General features: G+C 48.1%; 8 protein-coding genes across 8 annotated transcripts; 5 read left to right on the top strand and 3 right to left on the bottom strand.

Annotated features, from left to right (window-relative positions):
• Positions 1-71: 71 nt before the first annotated feature.
• On the top strand, positions 72-1209 carry F5891DRAFT_1055478 (uncharacterized protein). The gene is made up of 6 exons (XM_041362662.1): positions 72-292; positions 344-529; positions 577-663; positions 717-793; positions 870-930; positions 981-1209. Exons 2-6 carry the CDS (start codon positions 371-373, stop codon positions 1047-1049), a joined length of 453 nt encoding a protein of 150 aa, XP_041221747.1. The 5' UTR covers positions 72-292; positions 344-370; the 3' UTR covers positions 1050-1209.
• Positions 1210-1557: 348 nt separating this feature from the next.
• Positions 1558-4989, bottom strand: F5891DRAFT_1055476 (cysteine protease required for autophagy). Its single transcript, XM_041362661.1, has 5 exons — positions 3769-4989; positions 3526-3715; positions 3254-3470; positions 2605-3204; positions 1558-2535 (listed from the first exon to the last, which is right to left on the bottom strand). Exons 1-5 carry the CDS (start codon positions 4904-4906, stop codon positions 1807-1809), a joined length of 2874 nt encoding a protein of 957 aa, XP_041221746.1. The 5' UTR covers positions 4907-4989; the 3' UTR covers positions 1558-1806.
• A 1080-nt stretch (positions 4990-6069) lies between these two features.
• F5891DRAFT_610236 (laccase 2 precursor) lies at positions 6070-8721 on the bottom strand. The gene is made up of 14 exons (XM_041372453.1): positions 8530-8721; positions 8347-8472; positions 8249-8300; positions 8126-8194; positions 7949-8079; positions 7872-7900; positions 7746-7820; positions 7664-7691; positions 6884-7607; positions 6814-6834; positions 6615-6763; positions 6538-6561; positions 6420-6475; positions 6070-6364 (listed from the first exon to the last, which is right to left on the bottom strand). The coding sequence occupies exons 1-14, from the start codon at positions 8601-8603 to the stop codon at positions 6294-6296; spliced, it is 1629 nt and encodes a 542-aa protein (XP_041221745.1). The 5' UTR covers positions 8604-8721; the 3' UTR covers positions 6070-6293.
• A 3810-nt stretch (positions 8722-12531) lies between these two features.
• Positions 12532-14244, top strand: F5891DRAFT_1130380 (uncharacterized protein; the record flags this gene model as incomplete). The annotated part of the gene is made up of 2 exons (XM_041364518.1): positions 12532-13065; positions 13132-14244. 2 exons carry the CDS (start codon positions 12532-12534, stop codon positions 14242-14244), a joined length of 1647 nt encoding a protein of 548 aa, XP_041221744.1.
• A 699-nt stretch (positions 14245-14943) lies between these two features.
• On the top strand, positions 14944-17409 carry F5891DRAFT_609973 (uncharacterized protein). The gene is made up of 10 exons (XM_041372452.1): positions 14944-15173; positions 15222-15558; positions 15611-15687; positions 15737-15825; positions 15882-16001; positions 16055-16099; positions 16149-16423; positions 16480-16854; positions 16910-16954; positions 17014-17409. Exons 1-10 carry the CDS (start codon positions 15055-15057, stop codon positions 17266-17268), a joined length of 1737 nt encoding a protein of 578 aa, XP_041221743.1. The 5' UTR covers positions 14944-15054; the 3' UTR covers positions 17269-17409.
• Positions 17410-19088: 1679 nt separating this feature from the next.
• F5891DRAFT_1193400 (uncharacterized protein) lies at positions 19089-21220 on the top strand (the record flags this gene model as incomplete). The annotated part of the gene is made up of 8 exons (XM_041367737.1): positions 19089-19210; positions 19263-19578; positions 19629-19705; positions 19762-19995; positions 20043-20403; positions 20456-20830; positions 20885-20929; positions 20981-21220. The coding sequence occupies 8 exons, from the start codon at positions 19089-19091 to the stop codon at positions 21218-21220; spliced, it is 1770 nt and encodes a 589-aa protein (XP_041221742.1).
• Positions 20981-22265, top strand: F5891DRAFT_1055439 (uncharacterized protein). Its single transcript, XM_041362660.1, is given in 4 exon segments — positions 20981-21878; positions 21943-22083; positions 22094-22142; positions 22182-22265. 1 exon segment carries the CDS (start codon positions 21458-21460, stop codon positions 21869-21871), a length of 414 nt encoding a protein of 137 aa, XP_041221741.1. The 5' UTR covers positions 20981-21457; the 3' UTR covers positions 21872-21878; positions 21943-22083; positions 22094-22142; positions 22182-22265.
• Positions 22266-24216: 1951 nt separating this feature from the next.
• Positions 24217-24714, bottom strand: F5891DRAFT_1055434 (uncharacterized protein). Its single transcript, XM_041362659.1, has 2 exons — positions 24571-24714; positions 24217-24459 (listed from the first exon to the last, which is right to left on the bottom strand). Exons 1-2 carry the CDS (start codon positions 24615-24617, stop codon positions 24345-24347), a joined length of 162 nt encoding a protein of 53 aa, XP_041221740.1. The 5' UTR covers positions 24618-24714; the 3' UTR covers positions 24217-24344.
• Between the last annotated feature and the right edge of the window lie 812 nt (positions 24715-25526).

Here is a 25526-nt window from a genome sequence, read left to right as displayed (position 1 = left end):
CACTGGGATATGTAATGGCAAATACAAAGCACATATTCCTGTACCCTAGGGTACAGATGGTCTCCGAGAAAGTTTCTGTCGACTCAGCTCCACTCGGTGACCCGGTCCGACTTGGGTCCGACGGCCATGGAACTACATGGGTTTGTCAGCATGAAGAGTCCTCAGTCGATCGCTCCTCTGTGTTGTATTCGTCTACGTACTGGCACTTGGTCGAGATACGTGGCACAAAATTTTATTATTGCAGTCGCTTTGTTTCTTATTAACGATCACTGAACTTCCAGCAGCTCTGAAGGTATAGCATCTCTTGCTATTCTATCAGCAATCCCCTCACTCAACTACTCAGTAACTCACCAGCAGACCTTTCGCGATCATGAGTGACAGATTACCGAAGGATGGTCATAGTTGCAAGATCCGGAATGTCTTTTACAACACCCAGCACGCGGACTTGGAACGCGGTAGCTCTGCGGTTGGCACTCCCATCACAGGGCACACGGATGATGGCTCCTCTGAAGGGGGTGATAACCGCACTGTACGTGCACCTCAGTAAGGCGCATCCTGCACTCACCATCACCACAGTTCATGGTCTCATACACGGGAGGAGCTGAGGATCTCGTAACAATCATCAATCTAAAGAGCAAGACTTATGCTTCGGCTGATACCCTGGTCGGTCTGTTTGGCGTTGACAGATTCGGATTGTTCACCACGTGAAATGACAGGGAATGAAACTCGAAGGTAACGGCTCGCCCGTGGTATACCAATTGATCGAATCCCAATTGTCCCAGGGCGAGTTTATGTGAGTAGTACCTTGTCTTTCGTATCTAGCATCGATTGCAGGTATTGAAAGACTATTTTGTCCTCTTCGTCTACAGCATCCGCAAGCAAAACACCAACTTTGTGTGGTACCTTGATAGCGACTGGAACAAAACTCAGGTTTGTCTTGATCGGTATATTTTGGGACTTTGTGGTCAATGCCACTCCAGATCAGAATTGTTTCAACTCCTGCTGAGACTGACAAGAAGCAATACTGGAAGTTCGTGCAACAGGAATGAGTTTCACATGGGAAGAGACTCCGTTGCTATCAAGTTGTTTACCGGTGAAAGTCTACTCATTTTACATGTCCGCGGTCGTGATGTAGAGAATAAATGTTGTGATGTGCAACCAGAATATCCCCTCCTGCGCGTTCCAATACTCACTTTGCGAAAGAAACGCCAATCATCAATGAACCCTACTAGTGTGTTTTTCTTGACACGTTTCATTTGTTACAAAGAGTCCCCGACTGACAATGTTGGTGGAAAACACAGTACGATGAAACCAAGAGGTTACCATCACCCCTTCCACAGTCAAAGCGGTAATCTAAATTGTCACCCGAAAGACCTTTCGAAGAGACGGTGAAATGAACAAAATTTCCGATCATGATCAATGCACCCGTTCACATGGTGCGGATGGTAGTGATGGGCACCTGGTAAGCTTGTTATCATGACCCATTCATCGGGTGATCCAGCCGGTGAACTTCACCTGTTTTTGGTTTCACAGTCGGATCGCCGAACAGCATCCAAGTGAATGTCAAGGTGTTAAATTGAAAAGTTGTTGATGTCAACGAATATTGGAAAGCCTAAGACAGAAGAGGCAAATAGATAACACATCGAGCCAATGCCTAACGTGACGGGTATCTCTACGAACAACCAGGCAAAAGTACACACATAGTTACAGGCCCGAAGGGGTCCACCACAGCACAGGCAGCCGCAAGTCGAAATGAAATGCCCAGGCACTAATAAAAAACATACCCAACAACCAACGGACCCTGGGCTATCTCATATCCTCCGTCAAAACAGCTTTGACGCCCCCGCTCTCGGTGCGCCCCCCGTCTCTTGCACGTGCATTGTTCATCCGCCTCTCATATGGCTCTGCTTCAGACCCATGCCCCCCATCATGCACGCTCTCCTCCAACGACCGCGGAAACGGGAAATGTACATCGGCCTTCACCGGCGCCTGTATTAGCGGCACCAACGTCTTCTGCTTCCTCCCAGCCGTCTTCTTGCTACTCCCCTTCCCCGCACTTCCACTGCTGCTTGTGGAGCTCGTCGATATCGCTTTCCCAAGAGGGGGCGCAAAAGGGCGCTGTACGGACAGCGCCAGAGGCGTGGGTAGCGACGGATCTACCCAGTCCTCGTCCTCATCCTCGTCCTCAGCACTAATCTCCTCAAAATCATCCATAGGCTCCCTTGCCTTGTCTGGTGTGTCTGCCTCAAGCATGGAATTGGGGCCAGGTGTGATTGGCCCTATTGGATCCTCCTCCGTGTCAATTTCTGAGCCCTGACCCTTTGGAACAGATGACTGAGATGCAGAGCGAGTATCAAAGAACTGGTCTTCGTTCTCGGGCTGTTCTTGATCGTCACGTTCCACACCATCTCCGTCAAATTCCATATCGATATCTGGCTCCGAGATGGATTCGAGCCCCATGAATTCGTCCGAATCAGATGGCCACGAGGGTGGCTCGTCCTGGATCGTGAATATTGGCTTGTGCTTGTGCATCAACTGCCAACGCACCCCATGAGGGGAAAAATCAACACTGAAAACACTCGTCGGTATCAAAAAGATGCCCACCTCATTCACACGTTTCCTGAGATCAATCCAGTCCGTCTCGTCCTTGCAAAGGAACCCAAGCAACATACTTGGGTCGAGTCCACTGAGAGGAATCTTCCGCACACGGTCGCAATGGAACGTCCGCAGCTCAGAAGCGGAATACTGTGTCACGTAGTGCTCTGCGACTGGATCCAGTTCGTTGGTGTTCTCCGTACTTGGTTCTCGTGGGTCGAGCTCTAACCCTCCAAGCGGTGTTGGCAAGCTCGGGTTCGGCCAGCGTGGCGGGTGAGAGTTGGATGAACCTGATGTATTCGAGCTCGCACTAAGTTGATGCTGCAGCGGTGAAGGCGAAAGTGGTGCGTGATATGAGAATGTTGAGCTCCCCGTGCGCACGCTTGAAGGTGAAGTAGGCGCGCGGTGGTGGGAGGTGCGCTGGCGGCCCGAATCTGGGGTCATCTCGCGTTTGAAGTCATGCGGGGGTGCTGGGCGGAGAGGTATGGCAGTTCGAGCGTGATGTGGATCGAGATAGAAGAGATTGTCAGCTTGTGAACCCATAAAATAGTACGAGGAAGAGGGACGCCCGCCGGCGATGCCCACGCTTTGCGGGAAGGTAAAGAGCGCCTTAGATAGACGTCAGATGTTTGCTGAGATCTCAAGCGAGTGCTCTGACCTTGATAGTCTCATAGTAGATAGGATTGACACCGTCAATTCCCAGACGGATACCGATAAGTACAAGGACTGCGCGTTCGCCCCAGGTGGCCTTCATATGTCGTCGTGGTGAACCAATATGCACGTTTGATGCAGCGTATACGTCAGACTGATAAATAACACCATCAGTCGCAACGGAGACACCAAGGCCAGCTTCTGGGAAGGCATGTACAAGGGTTCTGCGTGCACAGATTAATGGATTGATTAGAAGTAGAATATGAGGAAAATGAATACTTTATGGCGCCTGCAGCAGTGCTAGGCCCGAACCATTGCCCAACATCTTTGCCCAACTCCTTTCCAGCAAGGGCCATGCGGTGTACACTGAAGGGTGCTTGAGGGAGAGGCGAGTCAAGGAACCACGTAATGATCTGGACGTATGTGGCATAATCGTTTGTGTGTACTGGGTTTGGAGGACGGCGCCATTCTGAATAATGAGCAATCAAGACGAGTTTCTTGAGCTATCAGGGGAAAGATCACCTCGACCTAAGTGCAAATGCAAGAGAGTGTTTGCTAATAGTGATTGACCTGTCCGGAGCATACAACCCCACCCCGCATCACTCGTCCAGCCCTTCTCACCTCCGCCTGGCCAATGCCACTTCTTAGGGCGCGGACTCGAAGATACAGGCTGTGGCTCGCAGCAAGCTAAGTCCGACTCTAGAGCCGATAGTGTGGAGTCACGTATGGGAGCGAACTGATTACGGTATGTTAGCCATATTCGTGACGTAAAATCTGCGTAGAAAACAGGCGGCCAATTGTTGGCAGGGTTTTTGGAAGAGGATGACGAGAGTGACAGAGAGGGGTCAGGTAAAACTGTGGCTGAGGATGATGTGGTAGAACGGAACGATGGAGAGCGGCGAGATTCGATAGAAGGGCGGCGACTGGGGGTAGGATGAGGTGGAGGTTCATATCCTGAATGTTGTACACCAAGGAGCCATATAGGCTCTGGAGATTTATTAGGGATAGAGTCACTATCCAGCAAAAAGCGCATTGCGCGATCGAGATGTCCTTTGCCGTGCTTCGCGGCGGTGAGTAAGGCTGAGCTCTTGGTCTTAGGGGATGCCTGAGAGGTAAAATTGGACTGCGAGAGTATTGACGGAAGTGATAAGTCTGTTGATGAGTTGGTAAAAGTATGTGATAGCCATCCGGATAGTCGTGTAGGGAGATCCGATATACGTGTGGATGATGTTGAAGCGTACATGGAAGAGGGAGGTATGTCACCAATGGTGCTGAGAGGGCGTTCTGAACGATTCCGTGAGCGTATGATATCAACAGGCTCGATAATAACAGGTGTTTCATCAAATGAGTCCTCCTGTTCACTATCAGGGTCAGGCTGCGGGCTATTTGGCTTGTCGTCTCTAAGATTGTTGCTAGCGTTCCCACCACCAAATCTTCCGCTCTTTCGCGAGCTGTACTGTGAAAGTGGCGGGCTACTGACAGACGTACAATTGGATGAACTTGAGCTGGCGATGGACGCGGTGCTAGCAGCTACGATTGGATCTGTCATGGATTTTGACCTATCCCGGCTCTGCTTCGCTAGGAATTTGGACAACTTTGAGCCATGTGGTGAAGAGGAAGAGGATGAAGATGGAGTGCTGCGTGACTGTCGACTACTCATAGATATGTTGCGAATGTGTTGGAAGTCGTGGAAAGGGTGTTGGTCGTCGTGGACGACAGTGTCGAGAGGGACCCTGTGGTAAGCGTGTTTGGTTATGACTTATTGCTTCCGCTCCGACCTGTTTTTGTCGAAATCTTGGGTATCTTCTGCGTCTCTTCTTCACGAGAGTGGTTCCTTTTTAGACTTCTCGACTAACCTGCCAGCTGCACATCGAACAAGGTAGTAAATATAAACTCGGAACAGTCGTATTTTGAGGCTGTCGGACCTGCAGAGATATCAAATCCTAATCACTTGGCCAGTGGCAAGAGGCGACGAATCCCTTCTCGCAATTCACCACTTCTTGACCATTCGATGGTGCTAGTAACCGAGCGAGACTCAGCGAGTCGGCTTCACAGTGTATAAAACTCAAGAGCACTCCCTGCACGGAACCCGTCAAAATCTTCCTATTTGCATCTGCTCTTAGTTTGTACAGATTATCATTACTACATGCCATTAACCTATTCCGAGTCAAGGTGCTTTGTACCGAGGAGAACCGTGCTTGGTTAACGTTCACACTATTCGCGTTACCAAACACGAATCACAGATCTCTAGTGGCCTGATATATTTACCTCGGATCTCTACAATTCTAAACACGCTTCCACGTCGAGTTGCTCTTTTTCCGACTGCAGGGGCAAATGTGTCTCTGAGTGCCTTCAATATAAACCTCAAAGGCAAGTATATCATCTTCCGTATGCCGCGGTTACCTCGTGCCCGATCACTCGACGCGCATAGTACTTGGGACTCCCCAATACCAATGATCGATGAGTGGAGTCGGGAGCGTTTGTGGTCATTAATAACACTGGACCAAAGTATCCACGAATTCCGCTCCTTCCTGACACTGTGCACATAGGTGGTGCCTCCTCCCTGTCGTAGCTCGATAATTTCCGTGCAGCTGTGCATTCCGGTCTCGAGGCAGCCTTCAGTCAATTGTCGGGCGCCGAACAGCGCATCACAGCTTTTTTTGGATACTGCCTCAACTCGCTGTGTCAGAATTGTGAGCGATCGATTACTTACGATGCTTTCTGACAGTGCAAGCGCACGTAATCCTGCTCCTCACGAGCCCAAATAGCTGACTGGCCGGCTTTCAGGTGTTCACTCTTAGAAAAGCAAGCCAAGGCACATTATTTATGCCACAAATACATACAGACTAACTTGCCACTGCAAGGTCTATCTATTATAGGATAACGATAAAGAAGAAAATGTAAAGGTTGGAGAAGAATACGAAAACATAGTGTACGCGACACGCTGGCAACAGACAGTCCTAGTAGAATGTAAAAGTTAGGATATCTGTTAAATGCTTTCCAAATCACCCGGAATTTCGTGTTTCATACCGCCTTCGTGATAGTGCTCACGATTCGCTCCCGTTCCGAATTATTGATGGCAACTCATCATAGATCGGACACAGCTGATTCCATGCACCTACAGCAATGACAATGAGGTCAGGCAGGGTATCGAATATCAGCGAGGCATTTACCTGATGTGCCCAAAGAAGTATCACCGGCGTCTTGTGCGAACACCACAGCCATACCCCTACAGAATTTGGATCAGAAAATTCACTCGATTGCGGACTGAAAAATAAAAATAGTACTAACAGCTCAAGGTGCCAGTCAATGTGGCTAAAAAAAGAACGACACTAAGCCATACACAATAAAAGTTATTTTGATCATACCAGTGGAATAACCATGGTCCGGAGTTATCGGTTCTAAAGCGGATTGTTACATTGTCGCCTCCAACACCATTGCTTGTTGTATCTCGCCGCACAGGATTGTAGTAGTTGTATAGATTGCTTCCAGCGCTTCTTACAACGGAGAAGGAGTGCTGTGCGAAACGTGAGATAGAACGAACCGGATATAGTAGGTCATACCCACACCATGCAAGTGGAAAGGATGCTAGAGTGGTACATGAGAAAAGTGAAAGGAAGAAAGATAGATTTCTTACATATTCCTCGGGCTGTCCGCCTGGTACAGACAGCTCGATTGTTTTGTTAGGCGGCAAGGTGTAAACTGACCCGTAGGGCTGCAACTGAGAGGCAGTCAACTGTCCGGTTAAAAGTTGCAATAAAATGGGAGTGGTCGGCGAGGTATAGCTATATCCATTGATGAGAAATCTCCCGATATTGTCGTCCCACACGCTGACTAGATTCAACGAAACGTCTACGCCACCGGCCTCTGGAAGACCAGGGGCTGTAGGACTTTCTAGAGCGCGCAAGTTCGATTCAGACAAAGGGTTACTTATAGTCCAATTTCTGTGTATGGGGTCCCGCCGTGGAGCTCCTTCATATCTAAGGATCGCGGAATTTAGACCTCCTGCAAAGGTCGTGTTATAATTGGGGTTTGTCCGAATCCAGTAGTTGTCAACCGTCTGATTTGCATTCAGGATTAAAGAGTATCGTTGCCCAACCAAGATTGGAACCGAGTCAACGGCCAGAGGTAACGTGTTTTCACTGTCCGCTTCAATGACAGTAAACGTGTGGCTGTCAATCGAGAAAACGAAGCTAGGTTTGCACGCCATATTCATCAATCGAATACGGTAGCGTTTTCCCTGCATAACACTGAGAACAGAAAGAGGTACCGGAGGTCCGCCTTCATAGCGGCCGCGGCCATTGATGAGTATCGCATCGGGATTGTCAGTTCCGGTGATATCGTAGGCGTTCACGTGATACCTTGAACGAGATGGTTCAGTTATGTAAACGAGTAAAACTGCTGCTGATTATCTTACCAATCTGAGATAGTGAGAATAGTGGATGCTGCATATCGTTAGTACACATAAACTACCCTGCATAGTCAACGTTCATACTCACTGTCGTCAACGTCATACATGTCCAAGTAGGGATCTAGCGGGTCATAAATGACGACGGGTCCTCTTAAACCTTCACCTGAATAACCAAGTTAGGCAGTTTACTTCGATGGAAAATGAAATCACCAACAGTACTGGAGTGTGTAATGTGAATGATACCTGATACACCATCAATTATTATTCCTGTAGCACAAAGCCATTCCGCACCAAAATGACCCGCTCTGGTCGGCTGGCGTGAAGTCGTACATGAAAGAATGCCCAGACGCTATAGGACATTGGGTCACCATAGCAGTTCCGTCCATCTCGTTTGATGAGCGTTGCTTGATTCCATGCCAATGCTGAAACTACGTCAGAGAACGATCCCAGAGTAAAGACGAGACGAACAACGGTTGTACTCTTGTTCATCGATTCATCCACCAACACACTCTTGACCTTGATTTGAAAGCGCTCGCCCTGAACACAGATGATTTTGTTGGTACGAACAGCCACATAAAGCGAATTTCTTACCTTCACTGCTGTGAGGACTGGTCCAGGGTAATCACCATTGACCACGATAGCGCTGCAAAATTGATTAGACAGGCATGAGCCGTGCATCAAGCACATACTCATGTGCAAAACCGTCCGGGGCAATCTTGGCGTTTGAAACGACTAGCTGGGTGTTGAGTGCGATACAAGACGACACAAACGTCAGACACAAAGTTAATAGAGAACGAAAAATCCCCGACATGTTCCTGTAGGGCAAGACTCGAGTCAGTGAACCATTATAAAAGAGACATCGGAGCGTTTACCTTATGTCTTTACCGTAACACCCTCGCACATGGCCCAATCCAGTTCCAGTCCCAAGGAGCGTAAATAGGGACATTACCAAAGTTTCTGAATGAACACTAATGTTCAGGCCTTTACCTTAGTACATATCCAGATAACAATGTATCGTGTTGTATGCTCGACTGTCACAGATTCATTCCAATCAAGTAGAGCGTGTCCCTGCTCCGAGTCTGGAATGGTAGGGACCAGCGGAACCTGTATATGACACATGCGTGCGAAAACCTAATCTCAGGGTAACACAATAAATAATTGGGGGCATTCAATGGAACGTTGATGTTGATCTGGGGCTTTGCTAGCGATGCGCCGCTGAACGTTGTAGAGGAATCACTGCATTATGATTTGAAACAGCAATGCACTAGTCTGCTAGAGGCAGACCAGATAGAGGGAATAGAGTTCCTTGATAGTGGCCCGGGGGACTCGAATGTGACTTCGCCGACTGTCGTAGCTTGTGACTTGGAGTCGTGCTCTTGCATAGAAAAAACCATTCAAGGCGTACTATGCAGCCCATAATCAGTACAGCACGAGGCCCAAGTAAACCCACTGACGTCATCTCAGTCGAAATGCTTCTGACAAGCCAGGTTGCTCGAGGAATTGTGCGACTGTCAAGTACTATAGATAGCACCACTCGGGTGATGCCGACCCCGCAAGCTTTATGAGTCCGCGATATCGCGATTTTCACGGATGCCGCACGATGCCGCGGCAAGATTCACTTACCGCACTAGCTAAATTAATACAGACCGGCGGCTGTGGTGCATCTTTTTGTGTCGTATAACGTGGACGACTAACCCCTCTCAACCTATAGTTTCATTAGAGTATACTTATTCTGAAGGAATTGTGATGCGGCGGCGGCGTCTAGCCACGCATATTTATAGCTGATGTGGAACCCCCGAGCCATATCCGAGGGTCGGAGCCCCTATCATGCGATAATGAACGAGGACGAAAAGTCAATAGTGGGGACTCTTAGTCGAGGGGCGGAGTGGCGAGGACGAGCCTGAAATGGCCGGTCTGGTGAAAGTCTGCGCAGAGCATCAAGTCTGTCCGCAACCAACTTGAAGTCTGGGTGCACGCAAGGCACACCTGCAGGTAGTGGAGTTTGAAGTCGCCGGTGACTGACAATCCCGCTAAGTTATTAGTACTACACCACCACCTGCTGCCTGCTGCTGTCATAGTACGTGGAACGTTCCGTAATATCTGTGCGAGTCCATGGCCGAAGAAGATGACACCCTTCAGGCCTCGGGGATGGATGAAATGATGCATCCGTCGTAATCGCGTTATTTCGGGGTTAAACTTGTTCAACCAAGTTGAATCGATTCGCGACGCTGGTAAGCCTCATGACTCAGCGTCATTCTTACAGGCCTCTTTTCATCCTTTGCAGCTAGTACATTTAGAGTCTAGACTAGTGATCCGTCTAATCGGGAACATGTACACCCGGAGTATAAGAGGATCACTTGCGGCGGAATACAGCGTGTAGCAATGTACAAGTGTTGTACAGATAAATGTGCTAAATCCAAGAGCAGTAAGTGCATTCGAAGCAATAAAATATCAGCGCCACTTATCAGAGTTTCTACTTGTTGATCAGACACGGCTCTCCGATAAAACTGGTTCGCCTACTTCGAAAGAGCTTTAATCGAGAACATCCATGGACGAGCTCAGAGTAGCAATGATAACATCATACCGTAACTCATAGTTGCGCCGAGTGCAGACCATGTGGAGTGGTTGCGCTATCACAAAACCGCTACACTTTTCAGTCAAACACAGCATCATGATATCACAGTTCTTGCATGATCGACTTTTTCTCAAGCTCAACCTTACCATGACCATCTTTGAGATGGTAAGTACTCTTTCCTCCGGAGTGAGCCATCTGATGTTGTGGGTGGGTATGGACATCATACAAATCGATGAAGGTGGTAATACTGCCTTCGATGCAAAATAACCACTTACAGACCGTCCATTTAGGTCAATAGCAGGGAGATTGTTTCTCGCCTTAACCACTGCATACCTTGAAGATACTAGATGCAACCAAGGTCCCCAGGCCAAAGCTGCTGTCATGGCGAGCTCGTCCCGTTTGTACCATCCAGATATGAGAAACGGAATACCGGAGTACAAGGATGCTTCGTTAGATATCGACAGTGTTCGCTACGCAGGTCGCACTCACACAATTCAGATCATAGATCACCACGATAACCGACATACGCCAGTTGAATAGTCTCCTCTCAAGATCATCATGGGCAAGACAGGGCACACTCAGGGTGGGCGATTCATCAATCGCGTTCGCAACCTGTTTTACATTGTCAAGAACAAACATCATTCAAGAAGATAAATATGTAACTGAAAATTCGTATCGCTGTTTGTGACGCCTGCGAAAATAGGCTAGTCAAGTGAGAAAAGAGTGGTCCGCATCTACTGGCGGGGAGCCACGTCGGATGGCAGTGCATCATCTGACAGGTCATTGACAGCACATTCAATGATAAGAATAGCATCGGCCATCTACAGCAAAACAGAAATGTTAACGAGCAATGTTATCTTCTGCATGAAACACGTACCATATCATATCGTAGCCTACTATGTCACCTACTTGAACGTTGAACGTTGAAACGTCGCAAGTCGAAACAAGGTTTGCGATTGACGTTAGGAGCAAATTACTATCCGACTCGAACAGCGCTTCAATGGACTTAGTTGACTGGGTAGCTTAGGCATGATATTCTCCTACTTGTTGTGTGGCAATAAGTAGCAGTGACACTGAGGTACGAACTCACGGGTATATTTCGTCCACCATATGATTCGTTTATGTAATTCCCCGGACCTGTGAAATACAGTAGCATATTAAAATCGTTTATAGTCTACTAACTTATGATTGGCCCGGCTGACGTGCATAATCGGACCTGCTGTAGCACCAATTCAAATCGTTTCTAGTTTACTAACTTGCGATTGGTCCGGCTGACGTGCATAATCGGACCTGCTGTAGCACTGCATGTCCTGGAGCGGATGACCGTATTCATTGCTTCACAAGATGAGGTAAGATGGAATGTGTCGCCAAACATCCACTTGTCAGAGTTGTCAAATCAAATACTCGGGAGGAAGACATTCACTCATCCTTGTGCCAGTTGCCAATCTATCTGACCTCGGTAACCTTCACTGACTCTAAAACGTCGATCTCCACTAAGCCCATTGACTCTAGTCAGCTAGGGCAGCAAGCTGTCCGGTCAGAAGTATCAAAGGCAGTGTTTCATGTGACCAAATCATCCAATGGCGCCATTCATACGCATGAATGACCACGCTTTCCATTCGAGGCGAAACCTAGGTTCTCAGTCCAGTTGCGGCTGCGAGTTGATAATAAGATGATGTCATAAGGTTGAAAAGATGTTCTTCTTCGAAATTGAGGTGCAAGGTTTGTGCACAGGTTTAGCACCACACTGACGACAGACGCCCTCATTTGTCGTATATGAAGTAGGTAATTGACTGGAATGATCCCAGCGAACATGTTAGCCGACTTCTCGATGGTGACGATGGCAAGTTTTACCTATTGTGTAAACCCAAAATGATAAGGTGAGTGCCCGGCTAGTCACGTTTGGTGTGTTATTGTATGTCAAGCGAGCATTGGGCGGTTCCCAAGATGCGGCGAGTAGCAGACTAGACTGCGCCGACGGTAATTACTTTGGAGGATAGTGCAGTGTTAAACCAGTGCGACTGTGTGAGCACACGTTGGTAATTATGGCCCCATGGTCAGGCAAGTTTCGAATGAGGTGTCAAGCATATGTCATGCATGTCATGGCCGGCATATCGCAGCGGGTTCCTTGGCTTCTGGAATTTCGAAAACGAAGACAGAAATCGATAAGAACCAATCTCTATATATAGACCAAAATATTGTGGAAACGTTATGGCGTTCGCAAACAACTTATATACTTCTCCGTCTGACTCACAGTCAACCCACAACCGGACGTCTCGCTTGACGCCCACTAGATCTCATGATTACTGGTTATTCTGTCGCTACCTTGGTGGTCTTCGTCATATCAATTGGGTTCGTGATATACCCAGTCTCTATACCCACCCCTCGACGAATACCCCGTATCCCAATAAATTTAACAACTGCCCCAATCATCGCAATTGCCATTCTATGGGCGGCACAATGTCTCGATCCAACAGTCATTCGCGACGGCATCGTCGGTACAGACGGTGTTAAACCCTACAACATTCTTATCCTCTTTTTCTCCCTTGCCTACATGGCTATCACCCTCGACATCACCGGTATCCTTCAATCTGCAGCGTTCTGGGTCAGCAACAAGGGTGGCTCAAACGGCTGGAAACTCTACACCTACTTCTACATCATGCTTACCTTGCTGTCCATCATGCTGGGAAATGACCCGGTCATCCTCTCTGGAACTGCGTTCCTTGTTTATTATATAAAAGTCGCCGAGCTTAATCATATCTCATGGCTCATGTCCGAGTTTGCGGCAGCGAACACAGCGAGCATGGTGTTGTTTGTCGGTAATCCAACCAATGTGGGTCTTGATTTCGTGTCGATGAACTCGAATTCAGGTTTGACGTTCCTGAATCGATAATCTTAGGTGGTCATCTGCGAAGGTTTCAACGTGAACAATGCTGCTTTCACAGCGTATACCATCCTTCCATTCATTGCATGCAGCGTTTTCTGTTTCTTGGCTCTTGGCGGTCAATACCACAGTAAAAAATACGTCCCTCGCAAGTTGAACCACGCTGCTGACCTTGACGCCCGTTCGGTCCTCCTCGATCCGATCGGTGCCTGTGTCGGTAGTTTCATGCTTGCCTCGGCTCTCATTCTGTGCTTGGTTGTCAGCTTCTTCGGAATTGACGTGTGGAAGATCAGCTTGCCTTTTGCTGTGGCCAAGTTTATCTATGATGTTGCCTGGGATCACTACCGCTTTGTTCGGCAGCTACCGATGCTCGGGCGCGGGCAGAAAGGGCCAGGGGAAAATGGAATGCAGTTAGACGATGTCATGCTGCAAGATGCGCAGACAATATCAGATAACAAGAGCCGGCATCGCCAGTCCGCCCTCCCACTACCCACGGCAGACAAGGTGAATTCTGATCCCGATTCCAATCGTACCTTTAGCAGCAGGTCCCCTCAACCTTTATCCAAGACCTATGTCGCATTGTGGCGCTCCAAGGGCATTGCGCTACACAAACGCCTGCATGCCCACTTTCCTACCTTTTTCACCGCGCTCCCGAGGCTCCCTTTCGCCCTCGTCCCATTTGCGTTCGCGCAGTTTATCTTGATTGAAGCCCTTTCGCACCAGGGTTGGATAGACGTCTTTGCGACATGGCTACTACGAGCCACTCACGGAGATATGTACCGCACCATTTGGTTGATCGGTGTTCTGGGAGTCATCCTGTGCAATGTCTCCGGGACAAACATTGGTGCGACGATTCTTCTCACCAAGGTCGTGAATGCGGCATCTCCTATGTTATCCGATCAGACCTTCCGCGCAGCTGCTATTGCCCTTGCTGTCGCGAGTAATATTGGTGCTGTATCGTTCACCTTCAGTGCAAGCCTCGCGGGGCTTCTATGGAAAGGCATCCTCAAACAAAAGGGCATCATCGTAAGCCAGGCGACGTTTGCATACTGGAATGCGCTTCCGTTAGTAGTGATGACGGTTGTTGGACTTTCAGTAGTCTGTGCAGAGATGGCTGTTTTATACTAGAACTGTTTTCCCGAAGGACCAGACACTGGTACATTGTACAGCAAGCCCCTAAGTCCTACGACTGCGCTCCGCGCGGTAGGGGTAAGTGGGCACGCTGCACGCCCCACGAATGCTGTGAACAAGGAATAGGTGACTTTTTGCAACAGCATTATAAATAGCCAGATGAGCTATCAGAATACTCAAATGTCTTCTGGTAATTATTTTCCTTACTCAGTAGTCGTCTTCTGATGGTGTGCACGTTGATGCATCGCTTCATGTATATTTATTACTCCGAAGCGCGCCACAGACATTCGAAGGACGCTGCTAGATAATCGTAACCTATTGTTTATCCATTGATATAAGGTATGTTGATGACACCATCCATGATCGATCCTTCTGGCAAATATCAGTTTACCGGGCTTGCAGTTAGGCCATATACAGTGTAGCAGGAAGATGGTAATTCATTCCAGTTGAAGTTCTTGGTGAATTTGGTGACGTGGCTAACACTACTTGGCAGTGCTTCATGGTTCCTCCAGCTGTATTCATCCGCTTTCGTTTATGGTAGGTCATCTGCAGTACAGCATTACGAATGCGTACATAAAGCTGAACAGGAATCTGTCAAAGCGTTCACAGGTTCTGATTTCACATGCTGGCTATGTATCTGAGTCTGTGGCTGAAAGATCCTTCTTTCTGGAGAATACAAGTGGGACTTGCTGTTCTGTGCCTTCGGGTTGACGTTGATCGCCGGTCGCCATTAGTATATCTAGTCTGCTAGGATGGAATGAATTCGTGATTCCCTTACTCCTGCAGCACATCTTATACGGGGTGAAGATGTCGAGGGCTAATAACCATAGAGCTTCCGTGATGTTTTCTACTGGTCTTCGCAGTGCTCCGAGTCTGCACGGCACCTCGAGCGATAGAACTATGCCTCCTGCCATTCCTACACCTATGTGAGTGACCTCCACGCCTACCTATCCAGCTACTTTAATAATTTCTAGCCACCGTCATGCAGCACCATCGGGACCCTGGCCGTGGGTGGACTTCGACACTGATTCAGACCTTATGCTCAATTATGGCAACACACCAACCTCACCTGGCACAGCGGGCGAGTCATGGCGCGGATACCCTGAGGCTCTCTTTGGAAATTGGAAGCCGGATCAAGTGAAGCGGAGCAAGATGCTTAGCAACTCTCCGGAGCTTGGCAAGTGCTCGGCGCACTGGTTGGACATTCTCACGAACGGAGCTTTTACGATTCTGGATGAGGAGGGACAAGACCAAACAAGTACAATAGCACCTGAACGGATAAATGAGTTTTGGGCGCTGTTGCAGACGCCTGTGAGTTGCTCTCTTTTCGAGATGTGTATGATGATCGACGCCTCTTCTATAGCGACCTGCGAATATCCGTGTTCGTGCATTGTTCGTAGATAATATTTCTTCGACTGTGCTGCAGATGCTTGGAACAAGGTGAATGGTGTCGTCGCTCGGTCACTTGTGCGACTGACAGGAATTGTAGATATAATATTGAACCATTTTTCTTTACTTCATCCCTAAATTGGATACCCTCGCATTATCAAGAGGAGGTTCGGTCGGGCAAGGGTGATCGTGCGTATTCGGCTCCCCAGTTTGATGGTTTAAGAAGTGCTTACATTCTGATGCAGATATCACGATTACGCTTCAATTCATGCGGACGATGCAAAATCCAGTCACTCGACCATCAACACCAACAGCCGAAACACCGAATTCATTAAGATCTATACCCTTACAGCACATATCCACTGGTAAGTCGTTTTCGCTCTTTCTGCAATCACTCCCAGCTAAGTACTTCTTCAAGACGAACCTCAAGTCATTGATACTCAAGCACCACTCTCTCTCAGCTGTAAGTTCTGACTAAAATCTTTGTCTAGATCGATAGCTAAGTTACGTAGGTGGCAACATTGTTCTCCACGATCTCCTCGCGATACATATGGTACGCTCAGAGGACTCGAGCACGATCATATCATATCATCCAAGCTCTGGTTGTCGTCGTCCTCCTGCAAAGCGGCTACACTCCATTGTCTACCGTGCGGGACAGAGTGTATATTGGCAGAAAATCTTCGCCCAATCCAAGGACCCGACGTTTTTGTTCCTAGCTATCTTGTGGTATCCTCTCTATGCATGGGACCAGGCATTTGACGCGCTCTACACTCATATCAATTGGCTGGTGCGTCGCAGAAACATCTACATTCGTTCTTTTGGTTTCTCATCAATGCCACTTAGGAATCTCAAGTGCTGTTGACTGATAACATCAATCTGACTCATAAACTTCATATCATACAAGCACACCTCCTAAACTATCAGTCGCTTCTCCGAGACTTCCAGAAATCCGTCGAGTTCCTTCACAAGACCCCGAATCCCGCTATGTACTCCGATAAATATACTCCTAACGAACGCAAGATTTCCATGAATCTCATGGCAAGGGAGTGTGGGAATCTACTCTCCGAGATTGCGAGATTGGAGAGCAGGCGATTGATGCAGATCAGTAGGCTGAAGAACGTGATGGAACTGGCGTTTGCGATTGTCAATATAGAGGACAGTAAGCATATGAGGGAACTGTCAGAGGTCACCGTCCGAGATTCAGCTGCGATGAAACAGGTTTGTGTTTCATCATTGTATTCATCATTATAGTTCTTAAGAAGTGTCTGTTTAGATCTCCTACCTCACGATGATATTCCTTCCCGCTTCCTTCACTGCAGTATGTGCCAAGTATGCGAGAGTGATGTCGAAGTGCTAATGATCATTGTGCTTCGCTAGGCCGTGTTCGGGATGAATGTCAATGAGGTTACTGGGCAGCAAGGACAGGAGACGCTCGTTCATTACGTTGCGACGGCATTAGCGCTCACATGCGCTACTTCCTGGCTCATGGTGGCCTGTCATTCGCACAGTCCTTTTATCTCCAAGGATAGCACTTTGGTGCAGCGTGTTATGTGGCCGATGTTTTATATCTTCAAGCGGTTCAATGGCAAATGGAGACAGAAATCACTGAAGAATTTTCAGGATATTGTTTGAGATGTTGGCGCACGGATGATATGGGGCGTAGGATGGTTTGGAGATGCGTATGCATCTGCATGCATGATGTCTTACTATATTCGACGTTGTGACCGCACCACTCCCGTCATGTCTCCTTTATACCAAACCAAGTTAATTACAATACAATGTATTTATTATCTACACAGCACAGGTCCACTAGGATATATTACCCATCTTATTATATGATACCCCCATAATAGACGCTCGGCTCAATGTGGTACTGGTCAGGATTCAATGGAACAGGAGGCAGGTAAGCCCCGTCAGACGCCCTCCCATGTGTAACTGTCTTTGGCAACAGCGTTGCTCACCTCGGACGTACTCGTAGTGTAGTAAAGGTGATTCGCGCCTGACGGCGTCTCTCTCAAGAGTAGAGAGGATTCTAGCGTCCATATGTTATAATTATGGACATGTACAGCGAGCCCATCGCAAACGTAGCGTTTCTTGGACTTCCACAACGTGGTGTAGAAATTGAAATGATGAGACATCCATTGGATTCAGTCTAGACCTGAAAAGGTCCGGATTGGTTCTCTATGATAGGGTGCCAGTGACTGACCAGCCTGGCTTATACATCACGGACAAGTCCAGTAGCCATAACATCTCAAAGACGTAGTCCAGACCGGTTACGAGTCTGTCCGGTGTAAGCATGAGTGGAGATACACCCGGATCATATCAGTGCGCACCCGTTACCAGAGAGCATGGGAAGATGTGACTCCACCAAGATCTGTGATCATCTCTTGACAAATAGGAGGAGCACAAAAGCTCCGTCCTCAGCGGGTCGGTGAGTTCTTGGGATGTCCATCAAGCGTGCACGTAGTCACTGTGTTGGACTGGAGCACGTTCAAAGACACATAAAGCATGTCAAGGGACCTATAACTGCGAGGGCCATCTGTGTTACGATCATATCATTGAATATTTATTCTTAGATCACTGACAAACGCACCCATTCTCTCACTGCAGACCCACCATCATAGTAGAAACAACTTCCACTGGGCTGACTCGGGGATCAATTAGAGGCCTTATCATACGAGGTCGAACGGGTAACCGACAAGACCGTAAAAAGTTGGCAGCAGGGGTTGGTAACAGGACCCACTAGTGTCACTGTGATTTAGCGCTTATAAGCTTTAGTCGTCTGAATTGCTACTGGATGAGAGTCACAGTACACTCCCATGTTGTCTACCCAGATGAAATGCATCCGTGGATACGCATCATGATCATGATGGAATGATGCCCCGACTTGTGACTTGCTTGCGTTGCCGGGGTGTTACATAATCAAATTGAAGTCTCCGGCTCGACATTCGTTTTACATGACAACTTTCAAGACTACGGTACTTCAAATACTCAAGTACTTAAACACAGATACACTCTCGACCTTAGTTTGCCTAACTTGAGTTATCAGAATGGACTGAGTTCCACTCCAATACTTGGTTTCAATGAACCCTTTTTTTGGTTAGACCTATTACTAGCGCATGCCCTCGGATAACCTCGGACGTCCCTTACATGCCTCATGCCAGCGCATCTCAGGGTCTCACGGAGTGTAATCGAGCCGAGCCTCTTGTATACGCGGGCACATCTAAACGATTCAGCCATGATATGTGCCTTCAAAGTGGGTGTAGAATTAATTTCAATATTGATCGAAAAAGGCAGCGTGCATAAATTTATATCAAGGCGTCTATCCTTACAATGGCCAAGTCGAGAACGAACGCAGCGTCCCTGGGCGCCCATGTCTACCATATATATACTCAACGTCCCCCTTCCTCACGACAATTCCTGCATGAACTAGTTCCATCCGTTAGGACATCATGACTCGAACACTGGCCGCCGCCTTTAGAGTGCGCCATGACGACTCGAAGGACTCGGACGTTGCTCTTCAGAACCTCAAGGATGGTAATATAGCCATGCCACCGGCGGTACCCGCACCACCGTAAATTCTGTCTTCTTATTTTCCTCACTTTGTCGACTGATACTCTCCACAGATATCGGCATGCGGCACCATCGGGACCATGGCCATGGATGGACTTCGAAGTAGATTCTGCAGCCTCTACGACTGCCATTGATCCATCCTGGCGGGGGTACCCTCAAAACCAGTTCGGGAATTGGACACCAGATCAAGTAGGCCGTAGCAAGATGATCGAGAAGTGTCTGGCGAATAAGACTAGCACCATTTACTGGATGGATGTGCGCAACAACGGGAGTTTTGCAAGCTCGAATATCGGGGGAAAGGGTAATATTACAGTAGTGGGACCTGAACATGAACCTGAGGATGGGTTTTGGGATATATTACAGGGGGAAGTGAGTCTCACCACCCTCGTATGCTAGTCAGGGCGTGAGACGGTTTGTAGCGTCCAGACGATATCCGAGTGCGATCGATATTTGTAGACGACTTAACCCCGTCAGTCTTGCGCATGCTGGGCACAAGGTACGTGGTTTTCTTTCACTTATCTACCTGCTCTGAGGCTCCTCATACACACACAGATACAACATCGAACCATTTTTTTTCACGTCCTCCATAAATTGGATACCCTCACGATACCAGGAAGCGCCTGTACATAACAAAGGAGATCGCAAGTTCAAATCTTCCATTTTGCGTTCCATGCTGATGTTGTGCGATAGACATCACTATTACCCTGCCATTTGTACGAACGCTGCGCAAAAATTCTCAATCAGCATCGACCTCTCTATCTCTATCACAACCATTGCACTCCAGGAGTAAGTGACCCATCATCTGTCGTAGTCATCCTATTCACATTCAGCAGATGCTCAGATCAACACCCAGGCTCCTTTCCCTATGAGTGGTATGTGCATCAAGGTCCTCATATTCACATTCCAACGTCCTTTCTAGATGGCAACATGCTCTTTATCGACCTCCTCGCGATTCACATGGTCCGCGGCGTAAAGACAAGTACCGTCATATCCTACCATCCCGAGTCTACGTGGTGCCGGACATCCGCGAGGCGGCTCCACTCGCTCATGCAGCTCGTGGGGGGTAGTGTGTACTGGCAAAAATTATTCGACAAGTCAAAGGACCCGACTTTCCTGTTCCTCGCGATTTTGTGGTATGCATTATATGCATGGGATGAGTCCTTTGAGCTGCTGTACAAACATCTTAGTGAACTGGTATGTCATCCTTGAGCAGAGTAGAAGTGGTGTGTCACTAAAGAACATTCAGGAATCAAGAGTACTGCAAACGAATAACCTGGAGCTCACGCGCGAGCTTCATATCCTCCAAGCACATCTCTTGCAGTATCAATCACTGCTTCATAACTTTGAGGTATCAGTACAATTTATCACGAAGACCCACAATCCGGCCATGGACTCTAGTAACTTCTCCCCTGAAGAGCGCAAAGAGTCTAGGAAACTTATGGAGATGGAGTCCGAGAATCTACTCAGCGAAATTGATCGTCTAGAAAGGCGACGTGCGATGCTGGGAAACCGACTCAAGAATGTGATGGATCTTGCTTTCGCGACTGTTAATATCGATGACAGTAGACAAACGCGAAAACTGACAGAGGCGACGGTCAGGGACTCGGCAGCTATGAAACAGGTATCCTTCTTTTCTGCAACTAAAGTGACTCACCGGACAACAACAAACTTTTAGATCTCGTACCTCACGATGGTCTTCCTGCCGGCAAGCTTCTTAGCTGTAAGCCTGGAGGTTCTTTAGTGCGAAACCCATCTGACCCCATATACTCAGTCTGTGTTCGGAATGAACGTCGTAGAGTTCAATTCAGGATCTCTACAGACGCTTGGTCGCTACGTCGAGGTCACCGTTTCGCTCACGCTCTTCACAATTTACACCGTCGTCACGCTTCAGACGTATAGCTCATTCCACGACCACAATGCTCCATTCCTGAGACGTGCAGTGTGGCCAATTCTTACTTTATGGAAGATCGTGCATAAGAGAAGGGGAAAGATGGGAAAAGACATGGTGTGAGCCTTGAAGATATTCGAGGATTCACATCGCACGATCTATATACATTTTACGAGCTACGTATGTGTTGTAACGACTGCTGACACTGTTTGCTGTGTGACTGTCCATGTGGACACCAGATTATCTTCCAAGTTCCAATGTGTTCGTGTACATTTTTGGTCCATCCCTCCGATAAGCTGTTTGCATTAATATTGTCACTACAATCTGAATTCGCCCACAATCCTAATCTCTTCAAACACCATGGCCACACCATCAGATGCCAAACCAACCTACATTTACAAGCTCATTCCAACATCAGCAGCCCCACCTGATCCCCTTCCTGAACGGCTTCCCGTGAGCGACCTTGACCAGACGGATGGCTTCATCCACCTCTCCACCGCACACCAGGTCCCAAACACACTCAATTGGTTCTTCAAAGACCACGCCAAAGTTTACATACTCCGCATCCCTTACGACCCTGTCGATGAGAACATCAAGTGGGAAGATCCAAAGGCAGAGGTGTGCGGTCCGCGCGGAGGGGAGGGCATGTTTCCACACCTCTACAACGAGTTTAAGCTGGGCAAGGACGAGGTAGAGAGCGTGCAGTTATGGGAGAATGGGCCTGGTGGATGGGACTCGGTTCTGCAGGCAGCAGAGGGATGGCTTGTTTATTGATGCGTGTGTGAGTTCTTCTGCGTGATGTCGGACTAGGGGCGATGATGAGCTGAAACTTGGAATTGAGGTAGTGTTTGCGGGATTATAGCGATAGTGTGCATATCCGGAAATCCGTTCCTGCTCCAAGACCTTCGACGGGCTGTAGCTGAAATGAAGATGATTCAATCCAGATCATGATGAATTCACACGATCTTCACATGCGTGCTTTTACGGCACATTTACTTCTGAATCTGCCGTGTTTATCGACTCGGAAGGGCTGGCAGCCTGAGGTCATGTTCAAACAATATCATATGTCACCCGAACTGAATTCCGAACACTTTGTATCATCGTTCATGATCAACATAATATCAGTGTCTGCCTGTCTACAGGCCCTAGAGTGCCGTATTGACTTTTCACCAAATTTACAGTGCTTGTCCTCTGTGCCCGTACTACTGGTGCGCATCTTGCGTTTGTCCTCTCAGCTCTGTGTCCAGACTCCGTACTACTGGTGCGCATCTTGCGTTAGTCCTGTATTGCTATATCATCTCTAATTCGTGCAGCTAATATTGGTTTTCAGATGCAGTGTTAGGTGTTGTCTCACCGCGTCAAGCCTCGACCTCGCCTTGTCAAGTTCGATCCACCCTCTGTACTCTGCACTACCATGTCAAGCCTCGTTTAGGCTGGGTCAAGCACTACGCATACCACGACAAGTTCTCCCAAGAATCTTGACCGTCTCTTGTAACTGAGGTATATTTTCGTTCTGTCATAATAATTGTCATTCTAACAGTGTCTCATTTTATCCTAACAGAATCAGACGTGACGCGGTCGCAAGGCATAAAGACGAAACATGTTTGTCATTACTTGTGTGACGAACCTAGTATGAGGTGGTCCCACGTCCACAAACACGCAGGGCTGGTATCATGGGACAAGTCAATGCATTGTGCCTTTGTGGTGGCCAGCTCAATCATATCGACTGTGGCGTCACATCAGTATTGTTGTCGCTGATCGAAAAGCCAGTGATTTCAAAAGGCTCGTCAGTGCCACGTCACGACCGCGGAAAATAGCTACGCCCTTTACCGAAGGTGAATGCAAATGAACACCGTCCTGCTCTAGTATAGTTATCCGCTCAATGTCTGATCTCGTCCAACACAGTCTCCAAGAATGTCACAGATGTAGATGCTGCACAACAACAAGTGACTAGGTATATCGAGATTCGAGTCATCAGCAACATTCGAACTCTCGACAAGCTCTCAAACACAAGTTTAGTGGACCACAAGCAAGACTAGGCACATCCGATCATTTTAAGATGAATTCAAACTTCTACGTTAATTGAGCAGTACGAAGGTTTGTCTAAAAACAACCGTACTGATTGGCGAACTAGGTATTGCACCACCAATCATGATACCAAAGCGAAAGCAGAAACATGACTCACTGTCGCGACGTGCCGCTTGGGCTGCCGGCTTAATTTCCAGCTAACTCTAAGTACTCGCAGTGGTAACCTCTCTAAGGCGCGCAGGTGAGTCATGTGGTTGAACCCTGGTTGCACAGCGACCTGCTCAAACTCACGCCATTTTCGCGATAAGTCAAGTCAAGGGTAATGCAGCAATCGGCGGTGTTACTGCAACCTTGACCCTGGGTAAAACATGCACTGACAGACATAGACACTGTCAAAGCAACAACCACGGCGAGGAGGGAGAAACGCATTTTCTATGCGAAGTGATATGGAATATTTTGGGGGCGATCTCGGATGATACCTTTGAGGATGAAAATACTATAGGAGGACGGCCAGCTGTCACATACTGATGGACACAATTCTGGTCTATGTGGCGAAATTTGTTATTGCTATCAGATAGCAGAACCTTTGATAGAACCTACAGATGTGAAACATGGTAGCATAACCCAATCTGTCGGTCATCGCTTCATCATTTGAACTTGCAGTGACCCTGCGCAGCGACGAAACGAATCTCATAAAGAAATATAAGGTATGCGCACGCAGAATGAACGCGCAGCCCGAGTGCATGCGGCGCGTGACGGGAGCTTTCCACGACGTGAGGTGCAGTAAAGAGCGTGCGTGGTGTATGCGGTACAGGAATACGTCAGAGGTATGAGAACACGCGTGGCATGTGCGAAGATAACCATGTGTGGTGTGGCGTGCCTGCGATTTGAAATGTACGAGTTATGCTTGTTCTGGAAGTCTCTGCAACGATCAACCTAGTCGTTCCGAATCTGAAAAGAGGCTCGCGCGGGTTCAAATCCAAATCCTATAACTCCAATTCGAAATTAAGCGAATTCTGATCTGAGCCCATGGCTCTTGCATACTCGAGTAAGGATAAACAAATCAACATCGCGCGCGAGATGGAGTCCGACATTCAACGCAACGCAACCCTTCGTGCGCACACACCTACTCACGTATACAGATAAGCGACCATACCCTCCCCTCCTCCAAAATCCCAAATCCTACTCCCTGGCCCTCGCAATCTTCTTTGCAAGGTCTTCATGTGCACGGTGCGCGCTCGAGTCCGCAAAAGAGGGGAAACGCGTCGTACAGGTCAGAGTAGTCAGTTTGGATGGGGATGTAATGCACCCAGGGAGCGATGCGGTGGGTGAACCTTTTTGGGTGGGGTTATCGATTTGGATTGGGTGAGGGATTTTGTTGGGTGGAAAAAGGGAGGAAAGAAAACGTTGAGAAGAATTAAAACACGACAAGAAAGGATACGCACCATTCAGGATACACCGTAGATTTGAACTGAACCAAATTACTTGTCATGAGCCTCTTGAACCGAGTCGACCAGCCGTTCAGCAACGAAGATGACCACACATCAAGGACGTGCTTGCAATGTACTGCTGCGGTAGCTGGACTGTTGGATCGGGAAGGGTATGCGACAGGGCTTGGACCGTAGCTCAGGAACTGGCTGTGCTGGGAAAGGTGGGAAAAACGCGTGCAGGGGACCCGGGGTCCATGTAGAGGAGGTGGTCATGAATGAATGTTTTGAGTTTTGAAGTATGGAGAGGGGAAAGGGGGTGGGCTGCGCACGATGCTTGCATGCATGCATCCAGCTGCGGATGCAGGACGGTTGGTCTTGGGATTGGAGGTCGAGTGCGATTTAAGTGAGTGTGAGAGGTAGATATGGCAAGAGGGAGGGACATACACTTACCCTTTTCCCAACCTTGCTCCTCACGCCATGAATGAGGATGAGTTATTATGAGGGCTAATACAACTCTCAACAGCGGCAACTCGTCTTACACGTCCTTCATCAACTCTAGGAGCTGAGGACATCATGAGCACAGCTTATTGCTCTTATTCAGAAAGTCGACACGGAGAATCAAATTCTCAATCAGATTGAGCATTATGCAAGTAGGTATCACAAATACTCGTGTCATGCGTGCTTCCTACCCCTCGGCAGTAAACACAAAGCGTCCCCACCCCACGGCCGTGCGCCCGTTCCTTCCAGAGCTCGATGATTTTGCTCACCATAATCACTTCAACATTCTCCACCCGATTTAGTATTCATCTTCATAAAAAATCGATGTCGACAGATCTCAGGCTACCAGAAAAATAGCATCGACAAGATCGTGGCGTAATGTTGCCCCTGCAGGTAGAGTAGGTCTTGTTCAAAACCTTGGAGTTACACGTCATGAAATTAAAGCAGGTATGACAACACATCACATACGAAAC

Source organism: Suillus fuscotomentosus, assembly GCF_016647785.1.
Source record: "Suillus fuscotomentosus strain FC203 chromosome Unknown F5891scaffold_58, whole genome shotgun sequence".
In the NCBI taxonomy this organism is placed as follows: domain Eukaryota; kingdom Fungi; phylum Basidiomycota; class Agaricomycetes; order Boletales; family Suillaceae; genus Suillus; species Suillus fuscotomentosus.
The sequence above is the reverse complement of the archived record's forward strand: the minus strand, read 5'-3'. Positions and strand labels throughout refer to the sequence as shown.

Coding starts and splice junctions, on each gene's coding strand:
- F5891DRAFT_1055478 (XM_041362662.1), top strand. CDS start 371: ATGAGTGACAGATTACCGAAGGATGGTCATAGTTGCAAGATCCGGAAT. Junction 530..576: donor AAGGGGGTGATAACCGCACT/GTACGTGCACCT, acceptor CCATCACCACAG/TTCATGGTCTCATACACGGG. Junction 794..869: donor TTGTCCCAGGGCGAGTTTAT/GTGAGTAGTACC, acceptor CTTCGTCTACAG/CATCCGCAAGCAAAACACCA.
- F5891DRAFT_1055476 (XM_041362661.1), bottom strand. CDS start 4,906: ATGAGTAGTCGACAGTCACGCAGCACTCCATCTTCATCCTCTTCCTCT. Junction 3,471..3,525: donor ACTGCTGCAGGCGCCATAAA/GTATTCATTTTC, acceptor CTGTGCACGCAG/AACCCTTGTACATGCCTTCC. Junction 3,205..3,253: donor TCTACTATGAGACTATCAAG/GTCAGAGCACTC, acceptor CGTCTATCTAAG/GCGCTCTTTACCTTCCCGCA.
- F5891DRAFT_610236 (XM_041372453.1), bottom strand. CDS start 8,603: ATGTCCCTATTTACGCTCCTTGGGACTGGAACTGGATTGGGCCATGTG. Junction 7,608..7,663: donor ATTCTCACTATCTCAGATTG/GTAAGATAATCA, acceptor ATCTCGTTCAAG/GTATCACGTGAACGCCTACG. Junction 6,365..6,419: donor TACTTCTTTGGGCACATCAG/GTAAATGCCTCG, acceptor TCATTGCTGTAG/GTGCATGGAATCAGCTGTGT.
- F5891DRAFT_609973 (XM_041372452.1), top strand. CDS start 15,055: ATGTCGAGGGCTAATAACCATAGAGCTTCCGTGATGTTTTCTACTGGT. Junction 16,855..16,909: donor ATTCAGCTGCGATGAAACAG/GTTTGTGTTTCA, acceptor GTGTCTGTTTAG/ATCTCCTACCTCACGATGAT. Junction 16,955..17,013: donor TTCCCGCTTCCTTCACTGCA/GTATGTGCCAAG, acceptor GTGCTTCGCTAG/GCCGTGTTCGGGATGAATGT.
- F5891DRAFT_1055439 (XM_041362660.1), top strand. CDS start 21,458: ATGGCCACACCATCAGATGCCAAACCAACCTACATTTACAAGCTCATT.
- F5891DRAFT_1055434 (XM_041362659.1), bottom strand. CDS start 24,617: ATGACAAGTAATTTGGTTCAGTTCAAATCTACGGTGTATCCTGAATG. Junction 24,460..24,570: donor TCTACGGTGTATCCTGAATG/GTGCGTATCCTT, acceptor CCACCCAAAAAG/GTTCACCCACCGCATCGCTC.